The sequence below is a fragment of the Molothrus aeneus genome, chromosome 7 (assembly GCF_037042795.1).
Source record: "Molothrus aeneus isolate 106 chromosome 7, BPBGC_Maene_1.0, whole genome shotgun sequence".
Taxonomy (NCBI): Eukaryota; Metazoa; Chordata; class Aves; order Passeriformes; family Icteridae; genus Molothrus; species Molothrus aeneus.
Window position 1 is genome coordinate 18,473,493 of NC_089652.1, and position 15,745 is coordinate 18,489,237.

Below are 15,745 nucleotides of genomic sequence, written 5' to 3' on the forward strand. Positions count from 1 at the left end.
TTGGACTTAGTTCAAAGTATTTAAGGTCATCTTTCATCTGAAAAATCCTTTAGGTATGTTATGCATACATAGAGAGGCATAGCAAACACTTGGGGTTTTGTATAGAACTGCTTTGTCAGACAGAAACTAGTGTTATCAGACTAAAAAATTGTGCTGTGAACTCTAGTATTGAAGTAGCCAGTGAACCTCCCAATGTGTGTCTCTTGGCTGACTGACTTTGGCTTTAAGAAAGATACAACTTCAAAATAAGGCTTTTCTTGTGACCAATATATTCATCAGGTTTCAGTCCTGTGTGGCTTATAGAGGATTATCTGGAGGCTTATAAGGGGTGATCTCTTGCTGTAGCATTTCCTTTGACTGATCTTGCAAGGTCTTTCTTTCTCTTCTCTCCCTCTGGCTCCCTATTTTTACGAAGCTGGTAGGAACGTAACTATTGTTGAAAACTCTCAGCCTGTGTCAAATCTGGTTGAACCAGTTGGCCCATTTTCACAAGCCCTTGCAGAGTAGGAGACACTCAGATGCAAACAGAGACTGTACAACAGAATGTTTCTTGCACTGGAAATCAGTTAAATCAACAATAACCAAAAACTTTATTTCTTAAAATCCTGTAAATCCTGTAAAATTTATGCCAACAGTACTGCAGTTATGTAGTAATGCACTCACAGAGTTTTGTTTTCCACCAGCTTTCAGTGGGATGCTGTTATTGAAATTCCTGCCTTCTTGTCAGGCTGACATCTGTTTTTTGTGCTTGAGAAACCCAGTATGGTCTTGAACCACCATTTCAGACAATTATACAGTGTGCTCATTGCTTTCCTCCCTTGTTCTTTTTCACTCATGAATTTGACAATGTAGCAAGTGAGCCTGATGGTTTGGACACTTCAAGAATGGGCCTTGAAAGGGGAGGAAACTCTCCTTCTGTTCAGCCTTCCTGGCAATAAATAACTGCCTTTCTTTTTTTTAATGCAACTTTGAAATTCAACTGCCAATACTTCACTTTGAGGCTCAGGAGATTCTTGAGACTTAAGATACTCTTCTACATTTATCTTCAACATGTTTTGGAGCTGTAACATAGGGAGTTTTCCTCAGTTTGCAAAGACCATTAGTAACATGTGCTGGCAGGCCAGCTGTGCTCAATGCAGGTTTCAGTGATGTTCCACCAACCTTCATTTAACATTCGTGGTTCTGTGGCCAGAAGATGTGGTCAGGGTATTAATTCAAAGCATTTCTGGGGAACAGCATCTTGGGTGGGCTGTAGGAGGATGTAATAGAACTAATTATTAAATTCACCTTTCTGCAGAGAGGACCTATGAGTCTATGAGAGAACAGCAAAGAAAATACTGACTTATTAAATTTAATCCAGCAAAGTAGACATTGATGTATAATTCACCAGAATGGCCCCTCTCTGGAGCTGTGCATGACAGGTATGTTGGGGAATGAGAGAGGGCAGCCCTTCTTTGCTGGCGCTCTTTCTAAAATTCCATTTCATATCCTATATTTAAAGTTTGCCGTGACATATATACTACTGCAATGAGAGAGAACAAGGCAAGCTGAAGACTTGAGTCCTGAGTATCAATATCTTGTTAATAACACTGCTCACTAGGATAGTTACTTGCACTAAAAATAAATCTTACTAAGGTTTGCACTGATAGTGATTTTTTTCCTAGATCAGAGTGCTAGTTATAGGATATGTATTAGATATTTGGTCTATAAAATAAAGCATCCACCAGTAAGCACAACTCTATCCAAAGGGCTTTTTCTATATAACTTGGCTCAGCTGACCACAGAATAGGAGAATGGGAGAGTCTCAGGAGTCACAATAGCAGGAAAAAACAAAAATAAAGCTACAGGATTAGCTGTTATTTATTTCAACCTGAACCACTGTATTTATTTTACCTGTTGCTTCTTGAATGTGCTGGGGAGCAGTTTGAGGAAAGAGAATCAAAACCTGGAGTAGGCACTAACTCACACAAACCACTGTGCTTTCAATTTTAGAAATGAAAATAAATATTAAACATGTATGTCATCATACACAATCGTGAAGAACAACACAAGGATGTCTCAGACTTTCTTCATGGCACTGCTGGCATGCAGTAATTGTCACATTAGCCAGCACAATTTGAATGAAACTGAGTCAAATTTAATTAGCTCTTCTTTAGAGCATTTCTTCACCCACAACACTTGTAGTCCTTAGGATCTTGCTGCACAATTGTAATGCTGTACACAAAATGCTGTTAGGAGAACCCCATTTGAGATCTGCCCAAGTTTACCATCACATACTGTAACTCTTACCACAGTGGTGCTCTGGTTTTTGTTTGTCACTTTCTTCTAGGGTATCTTTGCATCCTTTTTCCCGTGGTACTATATGACAGCCTGGGTGATCCAGCCCTTAACCCTGGGAAATGTCTTTCATGCATTTGACCATATTTTGATGTTGAGCTTTTTTCCGGCAGATTTTTGTTCCATATCTGTCTGCAGTCATTGCTGCATGGCCTTTACCAAATTACTTGTCTCTCTTCAGCTGCTATGAAACTTTTTGCTCCTCCTTCATTGATCAAATGTTATTGACCATTAAATAGAGTTTGGGGTTTTAGTTCTACTTTATTTTAGTGAAGAAGTGCTACAAAGCAATGAATGTAAAATGCTACTTTATTGTTTTAGTTTTGTATTTAACATAAGTAGTCTTCTACAATTACAGCTTGCTTTCTTAATTCTAATAATTGAAGTAACAAAATTACCTGCCAGACTTACAGAAGGTGCTCTATTTCAAATTCAAAATTGCTGTTTGAATTATACTGAATATGACTGAAATACTTTCAGAACATTTTAATTGTTCCTTAATGACAGAAAAATATTTTCTTAAAATAATCTTCTAATCTTCATTAGCTTCACAACTTCATATACAGCAACACTTTTTCCCCTAAGAAGACTTTGTGCTGCCAAGCTTCCCCTTCAAATACCTTTTTTCCCTAAGCTTAGGTAACAAAATGTAGATGCTTCTATCTCAGTGCAAACCATTTGCTTACTCACCGTTATTTCATCATCTTTCAAGGAAAGTGCCACAGACTGAATGTGTAAGATACTCTTCCCAGGTTTTATTGCAGTTATTCACTATGATGAAATCATAAACTACGTCACCTTCCCAGACTTATTGCTCAAAATCCAGAGGTCTTTATCTTGAATCCTTCCCACGTTTTTAAAAATTGTTTCAGTAATCTATTCTTTCTTTCACATTCCACTCATCTTGAATGCAATTCAGTCTTTCTCACTAGAAAACCCAGAAAACTGACCTAGACAAAGATTGTCCTTCCTAAGCAGAACAGCTAGGTAAAATAACCTGTATATTTTCCTAATTAGGATGGGAAATCATAAAGAAATAGGAGTCCTTTGATGCAATTAAATCTGTTTTCAGGATTTCTAATTACAATTCCTGCTTTCTCATTTATGGGAGAGTTCAAAACACAAGAGTACCTTCCTGCTCCAGTCTCTTTAAGCCAGCACCCAGTACAAAGGCCACGGGCTTTCCTGAGCATGGTTCAGAGCTGCTTTGGGCTTTGTTTTTACGTTGTTCCTGAGCTCTTGCCGTTTCTCCTTTGAACAGTCTCCTATACACTGCCAGGTTCCCTGATCAGAATGCAGAATGTTCTCTGCCCACAATGCTTAAAATGCTGAACAACCTTGCACATACCTTTGGTTTGTGAAAAAGAAAACATTTGCTTAGTAGCTTCTTGTAGACTATTTATTGAAAGATGGTGGTTGAGTCTTGCAATTTCAACTCAACCTACAAATGGTATATGAAGGACCCCCTCTGTAGCATGCAGGAGATCACCTCTACATGTTCTTGATAAGGCCTACATATTCAAAATATGAAACATTTGTTGCTCTTACAGTGAAACTGCATTAAAATTTTACTCAAAATGGTGTTACCAAGTGTATGTAAGACTGCTAATGGCAGACCTTGGTGAAATTCCACTGCCCTTGTAATGTTTGAAGACACAGAAGAAAGTCTGAACAATGTTGTCTCTATTTTGGAAAGACTGTTATATCAATAATAAGATTTTATTTTATTGTAAAATCATGATTAGGGTAATTTGAAACTGTATCATAGATTTCAGATCAAGCTGTGAAATAGATAACATAGATGTTAGATCAAGCTTGTGACTCCAATTAAGCCAGAGTCAATTGGGATGTCTGGGAGAATGTATAAATTTCATCATAGACTTGAGTAATAAACCAGTGAAGCTGCTTTTTTTTTTTTTTTTTTTCCAAGGAGCTAAGTATTTAGACTTCTAAATAACTGTTACACAATTTGCTGCCAGGTGCCAACAACAGTTGCCAGGTAATTGGTAACTACCAGTACTCTTCTTCTGTGCTCTTCTATTAATTTAGTGTGAGCTTTATTCCTATGGAAGGAACTGCAATCGAAATTAAACAGTCGTCCAAATCCCGTCTTTGATAAATAGGTTGAAGCCAGTGCTTTTATTTGGGCTAACAAACGAGAGAACTGAACGTATGGAACACTGCTTTCTAAACTGCGGATATTACTGCCTGGGGCTATCAATGATGAGCAAGAGTTTCCCGGTCTTGGGGAGCTGCAGTAACTTCCCGCCCGGGGAGCGTGCGAGGGAGCCCAGCGGGCTCAGCCCCGTTCCTGCGCGGACACGTCAGGGTGTCCAGGGGCAGCAGGTGGATCCTCCTGTGCTCTGATACCGACCACCTCGATTTTTGAAAGGAAGAGGGGGAAAAAGAAATGTTTGGCACTGTTGTTACTTCAACTGTCCGAGCCTCGGTCGCGGCAGCTGTCGCTCTCCGCGCCGCGCTGGCGGCCCGGGTTTGAAAGTAGCGCGCAGCATCACGGCAGCTCGGCGCTCGAGTTTCTCCAGCGTCCCTCGCCCCACCGTCTCCAGCTCCCCCGGCGGAGGCACCGGTGAGCGCTCGGCGCCCACCGACGCTGCCCCGCACCGGCTCGCCTCGCCGACATGGTATCACCCGAAACCCGTATCCCGCTATGGCGTGGTATTTCCCGGCGCGGGAGGCGCTTCCCTCGGGCCGGTCGCGCCCGCCGCCCCCAGCCCGTCTCTTCCGTGGCGCTGAGAGCGGAGCAGGGGCGCGCCCGCCGCTCCCTCTCTTTGTGTGTGAGCGAGGCAGGGAGCGCGCGCGGGCGGGCCCGAGACACAGCGCGGAGGAGGGCGCGGAGCAGCGTGAGGCCGGGGAGCGGCGCGGGCGGGCAGGCGGCGGTTCTGAGCGCGCCGCGGGGGCGGGAGGAAGGTGGAGTGAGGAGAGCGGGGCGGCGGCGACGGCGGCAGGGCGGGGGGGGTGGGAGAGAGAGAAAGAGAGAGAGGAAAGGCGGCCGGCTGTGGCGGCGGATAATGATGGCGTGGTGTGTGCGGCCGCTGGGCGGCTGGGAACGCTGAGGGGAAGGAGGCGGCAGGACCCCCGCCCCCAGGTAGGCTGGCTCGGAAAGTTTGGGGCGAGGGACCTGGGCGGCTCCGCTGCGCGCCCCGCAGGCCCCGCGGCGCAAAGAGCCACCACGGGGAAGCCCTAACTTGGGGCCGAAACTTGTGGCTTCCCCCGTTGCGGGCGGCGCGGGGAGCCCGGGCCCCTCCGTCCTGCCCCGCCGCGGTGCGTGCGCGCGGTCCGGCCCGGGCCCGGCCTCCCCCGGGCGGCAGGAAGGGCTGGCGCTGCCCTCCCCCGCCGCCGCCCGAGCCGGCCTGGCCTGGCCCAGCCCGGGACGGCCCTTAGCGGAGGGGCGGCAGCCGGAGGTTGCGGGGGGGGGGCCGCCTGCCGCCGCATCCCTCGCCAGAGCCGTCAGGTCGGTGCCCGGGGAGCAGCTGGGTCCGCGCGTCCCGGCCGACACAATGGGCTTTATCCCGCAGAGGGGTCTTGGGCTGCGATTCCCAGCCCGAGTTTCGGATTCGTGTCACACGCCGGCGAGGCCCCGAGTTAATGGAAACTCTCTGTCTCTCTGCAGATGGCTTTCCGGATACCGCGATCCGCGCTGGGGATAACTCCCGATGTGGCCATTCACGCGCTTTGATTTCTTTCTCTCCACGTAGCGTCCCCTGCGTTCCATTTCAATGCGAGCAAGGAGGCTGACTGAGTGAAAGGCTGCTTTTGGGATCTTCTGTGGGATATACACTGCCTGGTGTTGGAGGGTGGAAGCTTTGTGCTAGAGAATCGTTCTTCCCATTCTTCTTAAGGAGTGGAGGAAGCTTTCTCTTCAACAATGATGAAAACCGAAGGCAAGGGGGAGAGGACTTTAAGAAGTGCTTCTCCACACCGAAATGCTTACAAATCTGATTTCCATGCTATCAAATGCTCTTTTGATGGTGTAAACAATCCTGACAACACTTCCAGCAAAACAGGCTTGCATCAGAAGCTGAGCACCTCTTCCAATGGAGGGGGAAGTGACCCACACAGTCGAGGCAGAGCTGCCACTTACGGTAACAGAGTACACAAGATCAAAAATATGTTTCTGCAAATGGGAAGCTCTTGTGAAAGCAATCCACCGGCTGAGACTAAACTGATTAGCCGGGCCACGGCAGCGGAGTATGGATCTTCTCCAGGTAGTCCATCTTTTCTCATTGTCCAAAAAAATAATCTTCTTAATACAAGTACCAGCCCCAGTGGCAGTCCCGTGGATTCATTGTCCGTGTCTTCTGTTGCTGACAAAGTCATCCGTAGCAACGATGAGGCAGACTTGGACAAAGTAGCCCTGGCAGAAAAATTTTCAGAGACCAGGAAGCTCTTCGAGAGAAATATCAAACAACGGAGCTCAGTGGACAGATATTCCCCCAGCAAATGTGAAAGAAGTGAAGATAAGAGGAGACATGGTTCAGCTTCTGATTGCAGCAATGTGGTGGACCACTTCAGTTTTAATACAGAAGCAAGTCCTCCAGTTGCACTGGAGAAGGCTGAAGATCAAAGTAATGAGGAGTTGAAGCAGCAACATACTAATAGTGGTTCCACATCTTCCCTCCTGAATGCAGGGCCCATTTCTAGGAGGCTGGAAAGCTTTCTGGGTGACAGTGATACTGAAGAATCCAAAGAAACTTCCAAAAATGATAGTTCTCCAAGTCAGGACCCTTTGAGAGGCCAGCAGACTTTGAATTCGTCTGCTATTGCTGAAGGATGTCTGGAGAAAGGTGCATTCCTCAAAGTGCCTGAGATCTGTGGAGATGAGCCAAGCAAGGCGCTGGGAAAAGACAAAAGAGAGCAACTGGTACTTGAGAGAAGCCCGTGGAATATGGGTAGTATGCCTGCTCAGCAGATATCAGATAGTGTTTGCTCCTGGGTTTCTCCCACAGAGGTGACTTGCACAGAGCTGGTTGCACAAGATGAAACCTCAGGGCATGAAAAAAAATGTTTGGAGAAAGATCACGTTGATGAAGAGAATCAGAAGCTTGTATGTGATGTACAGGAAGGGAAGAGAAGTGACTATGCCTTGGAAGTGGTAGAAGAGTTTATGGATGGCAGCAAGACCAGTTGGGAAGAAGAAGGAGATGGGATGTCTGTAAGAGATGGTCCAGTTCCACAAGTACAAGATGTTCTAGAGCAGGAAGAGCATACTGAAGAAGAGGAGCAAGTGTTAGAAAAGCAAAGTGAGGACTTCAGTGATTTTGGAATAGAGAATGCAGCTTTTGATGATGACAGGGACACAGAGCCAGAAAACCAAGAGCCTGAAGGCAAAGAAATTTTGGAGGGAGAGGAGGACTATCTGTATGACAGCGAATATGAGGAGTTTCCTGGACTTTCTGAAGAGGAAGACCCAGCGCCAGACCGAAAAGTCAAGTTCTCAACAGCTCCTATCAAAGTAAGTACATTTGAGGGTTTTTTTTCTTTTTAAATTGTTTTGCAGTCAAAAATACTCAGGAAATAAATTTTGGGTTTTTTGTGGGTTTTTTAGGTTCTAAAAGCATTTAAGAAGTGTAAGTTTATAGCTTTTTTTCAACGCTAAGTCTGAAAGAAGTTACTACTTCAGAAAATTTATTCAGAAAATTTAGTTAGTCTCAAGTGATTTCTTAATTACAGCTGCTTCATAAGAGTGTAGTGAAGCACATGGGATTTTACTTGCTGGACTTTTTCAGCAGCAGATGCAAACACCTTGACCTTTAATACTTTAATTTTTTTAGAATTGAGGCATTGCATTAGGAATTATTATTTTCAGTTTTCCTTTTGGCACAAAAGTTTAAAAAAAATCCAAACAACCCCCCCCCACCCCCTGAAAACTTTGATATTCAACTTCAGACTTGTTTATGGAATTAACTATAAGAAAATATCAAATTACTGGTTCTTGTATTTTAAGATTCTAGAATTCTCTCCAATAATAATAATAATAATATATGTGTTGTTTGGCTCTAATACTGATAAGGTGAATAAGCCGTAGGAGTGTTAACATGATTGTTTTGGAGTTACGAAGTTGCAGAAGTCAAAGTTATAGGGCAGACTGGCTAATGAGGTGTAGTGTAAGTTCTAACTTGAACAAATTAAAAAGATTTATGTGTCTGTTCTTCCCCCACCAAAAATACCCACAAAATAAGTTGCTCCACAACTCAAACTGTTTACCCATAGTCTCTTGCAGACTTGAATAATTCTAGTCTTTGTTAAACTTTGGAAGGAGAATTGGGAGACATGGACAAGGGTGGAATAGGGGACTGTACAGACTTTCCTCAGCATGCTTCTCTTCTACTATCACATGACTGAAAGAAATAACTTTTAATAAACAGCTTTTACACTTTGTTCTTAGAGTCAGGACTCATTTTACTGATCAGAGGGATGTAAAAATTCTGTTGACTCTTGAACTTCCCACCGCACAGAGCTGTAATTTCCCAGTTTGCTAACACACACTAGTGATGTACCCCAGAAGATGTTTTGATTGTGGCAAAAAAATTTAGCAAAATATGAGTTTTGTTGCGTGTGGGGTTTTTTTAATAGTCTCTCCATAGACAAGCTGACTTTATATGGCTTTCTTCTAGTTGATGTTGCTTTAGTGGTGACCTGGAGCAGTGAAGGGGAGAGTGCTGCTATTGAAAACTGCATAATGAGTCTGGTTAGGACTGGGAGAGAGCCAGAGGGGCATCAGTCCATTTCTACATGCATTTGTGCACTCAGTATCTGAGCAAAGTGCCGTGTAGAGTCTACTGTAAATGTGTTAAGTGACTTCCTGCTGTAGGCAGGGTTTTACTGATCATTGCTGATTTCCTACTAGAGCAGCGGCCCTTAACAGACTTTTGCCTTCTTTGCTGTGCCTATGCCAGACGTAGTTGAAAGCCCTAGTAGAAATCTCAGTGCCAACTGTGATGGTAGCTCTTGTGTAGGCAAAACTCAGGTTTTGGTAACAAGCACTGTTGAATTATAGCTGCTTCTCTGAAAGCTACAGGAAGCAACCTGTCTCAGATTATCATTTACACAACAAAGAGATGAATGGTTAGAAGCAACTGGTAGCGGTTTCCTATGAAAAATAACATAGTTCTTGCCAGAATGCCCCACTTGGATTGGCAGAATAAACTGTATTTAGTAGCAATAGGGTTATTGAGATACTTTTTAAGGCCCTTAAATTGATGTTTGTGATACTTGACTTCTTTTATCCCCCTTCAGTGAAACTTGACTGTATCTTGTACATTTGGTGTAGAGATCTCTTTCTGTGTGTCATTTTCAATAGGTTTTCCCTCTTTGTTCCTTTTGCCTAAGCAATGATTTCTGTTCCCATGTCTGCCTTTTTGCTTCATGTTTTCTATGATAATTACTGGGAATAAGTCCTGGTTATATGATTTTGGGGATTTGTATTCTATAAAATAAAGAATTCCAACTTTTTATGCCTACCCAGAACTTTCTTTAGTTCTGTATTTTTAATATCTCAATAACCTTTTAGAAAATCCCAGTTTTACCTCACAGAAGGAAATCTCAACATCTTTCTTCATAGATGGTGCATCTTAAATTGGAAGAGAAAAAAGATCTCAGTGGTAGCTAAAAGAGCAGTGCCATAGTGAGAAGTTTATCCTAGTAGCTTCTTCTTTCAGCTTTAGACTAATAAGTTGAATAAAATGTGAGTGCCATTTTCAGACATTCGTAGCCACTAGAGAAGGTCTGTGATTCTTCTCCTCACAGATGTTCCTGAGAGAGGCCAGGCTGCCCTTGCATTCTTGCTGCTTTCATTCTGAACCTCTAGTGATTACAAAGAAACCATCTGTGTCTCCTGCAGTTGCTGTTTAGCAGGTATCTAGTACAGTTGAAGAATTCAAAATGTTCAGAATGTATTGGGCAAGAAAAAGCACATTCTGCAGCATTCTGCAGTGAGGGAGCTTTGACTGTTGAATTTGAAATACGCAAAAGGGAGGTTGGATATGTCTGTTGGTAATGGATAGAACTTAAAGCACCTTAAAAATAGCATTTATACTGCTGCAACAAAGAGAACTTGATTAATATTTCTGTTTCAAAGCTTCTAGTCAGTTGTAATATTGGCAAGGTCTTTGGGTAAAAGAAGGAGACTGTGGAGCTCCCAGGGGTAGCTAACACTGTTAGCACTGCATCTGACCTGTGGTGGAGGTCTGTAATTGTTGACATGTGTAGCAGGGCTTGAAAACATAATTTGATCTGATAATTTCAGGAGAGATGGAGCATAATTACACAAATACTCTGTTATTTTGTGTTGCCCTGTGCCTGTGAAAGCAAGCACAGATGCGACTTTTAAAAAGAAAATGTTTAAATTCCATAGAAGCTGTTGATAAATGACCTACGGGATTTTTTTACTTGCTGTGGGTGACCAGACTCTCTAAGTCCCGTTGCTGCTTGATCTTTCCAGACCCTGGGGAACATTTTATCTCGGTTCTTGTTTTCCTGGAGTAGTTTAGAGAGTGATACAATACAGTTATTAGCAGAACTTTGCAGCCTGGGTTTGTGTTATGGTACGTGAGAAATTTTTAGTCTCTTGTTGCCACATATGAAGCCAGTAAGGAATCTAAAGCACACTTACAGGCCAAGGTATTTGCAAGGGAACTGAATTTGCCTTTGTCTTGAAGTTTTCTGAGTAAACTGTGTAAACAATCAGCATTACACACAATGTAAATAACATCAGGTAATTCTTCTGTCATCCCTTTATACTTCATTTTGCCTTTGTAATGTAGCTGTTAACTTGCTGTCAGTTATGAGATTACCTTGAAAGGCTTTAATTAACATAAATGTAATGACTGAGTGCTGTTTGATGTTTGTAATTTTGAAACTTTCTGTTTGGAAAACAAATGCTTGTTTTCAAATTGATTTCTTGAGATGTTTTCACCTCTGACTCTGCCAAACTTTGTCCTCCAAGCCTTTAATAGCACAGTGACTAACTTCTGCAATGATTTATGATCCTTAGAAATTCTGTAGCTCAGGTAAGCTGAAAAGATAGTACAGCTGCTGCTGCTGTTTGCTTCTGTTGACTTATCAGTGTTATCTAGTTTATGTTGCATGGGAGTGTCTGTTCCCAGCTTTTTGTGAATAGTAATATATTTTGAGCTGGTTTAGTCAAGAAAACAGTTTAAAAAGTAAACAGAACAAACCCCAAACCTTCATAAGGGCATTACTTTTATATTTCTCACAGCTGAGCATAAATTTGTTTCATATGGAAACTGAAAGCAGTTTCACAGTCTGTGTTGTCCTAACCTGTCTGGTTTTAGCTGCTTCTGAGAGAATGTGGGAATCCTTCATAGTATTGCCATTTGTCTTGCACATCACAGTAAAGCTGTTCTATGAATAGCTGGGCACAAATGGTTGGTGGTGTTCAGCCTTTCCTATTCTTCAACATTTTTAGTACAAAACTTCTTACTGTGGAAGTTAATGAAGAACTAAATGAAATAACCCTTGAATTAGATTTTGACAGCATACCTGCAAATGCTTTTAGAAGATGCACTTTTAGGACATGCACAAATTTTCTAGGTCAGTATGTAGACTCTGGTGTTTTAACACAATGTTGCAGTGTACTGCTTCAGCTTCATACAGCCTCTGAGTTTGGAACAGTTCACTTGTGTACTTACAATGCCATACACAACAAGGGGTACAAAATGCACTGCCTGGTTGAAGGTACCCAAACCCTGGGTTCCTGCAGGAATTAGAGAATTTGTGGCTGGGCAATTGTCAGCCATTGCTCAAGCACTTCAGGAAAGCACTTCTGTGGCATTAAGAAACAAGTATGTGATGTGGGTGAGGGTTGATGAAAGAAAATAGAGATTTGATTTGAGAGTAGATTTAAACAGAATTGACTTATATGTGGGAATTAATACTTTGTTTCTTGACAGAAGTAATGTGTTTTTCCATACTACTTTGTTTGGGATCTTTTCCAATGTTTGCTTGTTTAAAGTCATAGATTTTAATTTTGAAGCTCTGTTTATCAACATTATGACATTTGTAATGTAACATCAATACAACTTCTCTTCATATTTTCATCTCAAATCTCCCCATGGTGCTTTTTGGTGACTTTTCACAAAAAATAATTCTGTTTTGTTCTGCCTGCATCTGAGAGTATGGCATTCCTGCAACTTAACAGTATGAGAGATTAAAAATTTGGATAATAACTGGAGAAAGAAGGTATATATTTTCATACACATTTGAATTTTTTTGTTGTTTTGGGTTTTTTTGAGAAAAGATAATCTTTAAACCTTTATTGAAAGTTCAGTTTTCATACAAATAAAATGTTTCTTAAATTAAATGTTTATTAAGTTTAAATGCATTTAATTCCTCTTATAGGTTTACCTGTATTACAAAGTTCTGTGTTGAATCTTTCTGGTGCCTTTATGGTCCTTGTTTTTTGATGCTGTGATAGTTGTTCAGCTGTTTGGAAAAAAGCTCTTTCAACTCACACTGTCTTTGACTTTTTTCTTTTTTTTAATCATACATCTTCTGATTTGATTTTTAGTGAATGTTTGATATGTAATTTTTACAACAGTAGTTTGATTTGGCATTTCAGGAGTCTTTGGATAAGAGTCCTGTGCCAGGACATGAGGCTGTAGATCAGAAATCTGAATTGGAACAGAAAAAGTAAAGAATTTCTTTTTGTATCCTGGCTCACTGCTGGAGCAGCTTGACTCTTTACATTATTATCTCAGTGTATTTCTAACTGAATTATTCTGCAGATGCAGTTAGACAACATACCAGCTGACCTGCTTAATGTATTTGATTATGCTAGAAAACCATAGAAAAATAAGAAAATGTTGAGGTTATGGAGATCGGGTGAGGTTATCACCTGCCTGTCCTCACTCTCCTTTTCGGTCCCTCCAGCTTCGAACTTCTGGCAATTTCACCTGGATTTATTAGGAAGGAGAGAGGGGTTTGAAAAGGTACTTTTAAAGTACTGATTGGTTTGTGGGAAATTAGCACTTGTATCAGAAGTGCATATTCATGGCCTCACTGACGACAGGGCTGCCTGCAGCTTTAGTTTAAGTTACTTGTTCATTTTGGCTTAATGCTAGCTGATCACTACCTATTCCCAGCCTGCATTCCCAGCCTGCACTGTCTTTTACTTTGTCAGAACAGCTGTGGAGAGCAGGAGGGAGAAACTTGATGGTTTCATGGGAGATGATTAGAAGAAACACTGAGGTGGTGGTGGGGATCAGCAAAGATAAGCAGATTTATAGGAGACAAGTTCAGTAGATCAACAGTTGAAGTGCTGAAAGATTCAGTGTCTTTTGATGATGATTAGTGTTGTTAGTATGGGAGAATACATATCCTAGCTGGGTAAAAATGAACCAGAAGTAGCTGAAACTTTTTTGCAGTTTACCTCTGGAGAGATGGAAAAATAAATTATCTCCTTTCCATATTATTCTAACAAAAAGAAAGGTGAACACTAAGAAGGACATCAGTAAAAAGATGCTTGCCTGCATTATCTGAGTACATATTTTGTAATCTTGAGATCATGAGGATTGTGCAGAGGTTATTACAGGGTTCTTACATTTTTATTTAGTAGGAAAGTATTATGCAGTATGTCAAATATCCTATTTTTCAGACATTTTCTTTCATCACCCTCTAATGTGACTTGGCATAGTGAATTGACCCTTCTTTTTAGAGCCAGGGTACTGATCATTGCTAATGGCAGTATTAATGCAGATTAGTTAATTGAGTTGATCTGGTACCCCCGATGACAGTGTTATTTTGTTGTTTCTTCTTAAGGACTTTACAATACAGGTGGACTATTTTTGTGTTCGCTGTTACTCTTTTGAAGTTCCCCATAGTGATTTGTTTGCTGTTTGGTTTGGTCAGGCCAAGATTTTTGTTTTGGTGAATACTAAATAGATACATGTGTATCTGTGTGGATCACCACAGGTAAACTGTTGGTACCAAGACACCTGTGAATTTTACAGAGGTTCCTCATTGAGTCACGCTCTTTATACACACAGATAGCTTTCAGAAGCTAATTTTTTTTTTATGTGCTCCCTTTTATGTGGTATTTTGAATAGTTTTTCTTCTTCTGGTCATATGCTACTTATTTTGGAGCCTTTCAGTCTCTTTGTCAGTCAGAGAGCATTGCTATCTCAACTTGAGTTGCTGAAGGAATACAGCCAGGTCAGACCAGAGCTCTTCTGCAGATGGAGATCATGGATTGTCTCTGAAGTTCTCTGAATACCTGATATGAAATAAAATTAGTGCTCTGAATCTGAATGGATGCTTTTCTTTGTCTTCAATATTTCTTCCACTGGGATTTAAAAAATAAATACTGAAAGTAAATGTTTCTCCTTCTCAAGTAGCTAGCATAACCTGACTGAAATAGATGCCATATTGTCTGTCTTATTCTTTAGCAGGTTACAGTGTTTAAGCTCCTGCAGTGAAAAACAGAACTAAAGAATAAATTTTACTGGTTTTATTGAGAATTTAAGTAGAGAATGGTACTGGTAAAAAACTGGTTTATTTATGATGACATTGTCCATATGAAATTGTTTGTATTATAGATGTGAAGCAAGATTGCACTTTTGTATTTATGTAAACTGACTTGGTTGGGGTTTTTGATTAAGTCATACCAAGCTGCAGTACCAAGGACATAAGTGTGCAAAGCCTGCCTGTTTACCTGGTTAGTAACAGAAATTGATATTTTGAGTGTAATTGTTTATAATATCAACCTTTAACAGTTTCCAGCCATTCTGAAAACGTTTTGAAGAGTAAAGGTGTGAGTATTTAAAAAGTCAAATTAAACATGGTATTTCTCTTTGCTACTTCTATGATTATATAGCCTGAATTGAGTTAGATCAGATATAGGTAATTTTTACTTAAAATATACAAAGTAGTGCTAATGAAATATTAACCACGTAGCTTTTGGAAGTAGAGGGAAGAATAGGATAGCCGTAGCAAGATGTCTATTTGAACAGAAGAGGGATATAGTAAGAGTAAACTGCAAGGTGTACGTTAGGCTTTAGTCCTACTTCAGTGCTGCTATTTCAAATGATTATTCATGAGCACTTCACATTTTGCCCGGCATCACACAGGTCTCCGTTTGGAAAGCCAAAACTGTTTGCTATTGGATAATTTTCCCTGAGCTTTAACTTGTGTTTTGAATGTTGGCTTTATGGAGTGTCAGTAAACAGGCACATTCAAAGTGAGGGCAGGTGAACCAGGTCTGTGATCCTGGCTGGGTGTGCTCCATGCAGGGATCAGTAACGCTCCAGGGCCTCTCTCGGATGTTCAGTGTTGCTGTAACTGCAGGTGTTGCGAGGCTTCCCAGCAAATGCTGCAGGATTACATGAGAACTTTAAAGTGATGTGGATGTTGCTTCCATTCTAATTGGCTG

At 41.5% G+C, this 15,745-nt stretch overlaps 1 protein-coding gene across 3 annotated transcripts in view; it reads left to right on the forward strand.

The window, feature by feature from the left end:
• Positions 1 to 5,403: 5,403 nt before the first annotated feature.
• LOC136559072 (neurabin-2-like) overlaps positions 5,404 to 15,745 on the forward strand; it is a 40,579-nt gene continuing 30,237 nt past the window's right edge. The window contains exons 1-2 of one of the 3 annotated variants that reach the window (XM_066553971.1): positions 5,404 to 5,443; positions 6,054 to 7,810. In XM_066553971.1, coding sequence (XP_066410068.1) covers positions 6,224 to 7,810 — 1,587 coding nt within the window. In that variant the 5' untranslated portion in view covers positions 5,404 to 5,443; positions 6,054 to 6,223. Of the gene's footprint in view, positions 5,444 to 5,936; positions 7,811 to 15,745 lie in introns of those variants that run through there. The other 2 variants (XR_010783960.1, XM_066553972.1) reach the window with 2 other exon arrangements.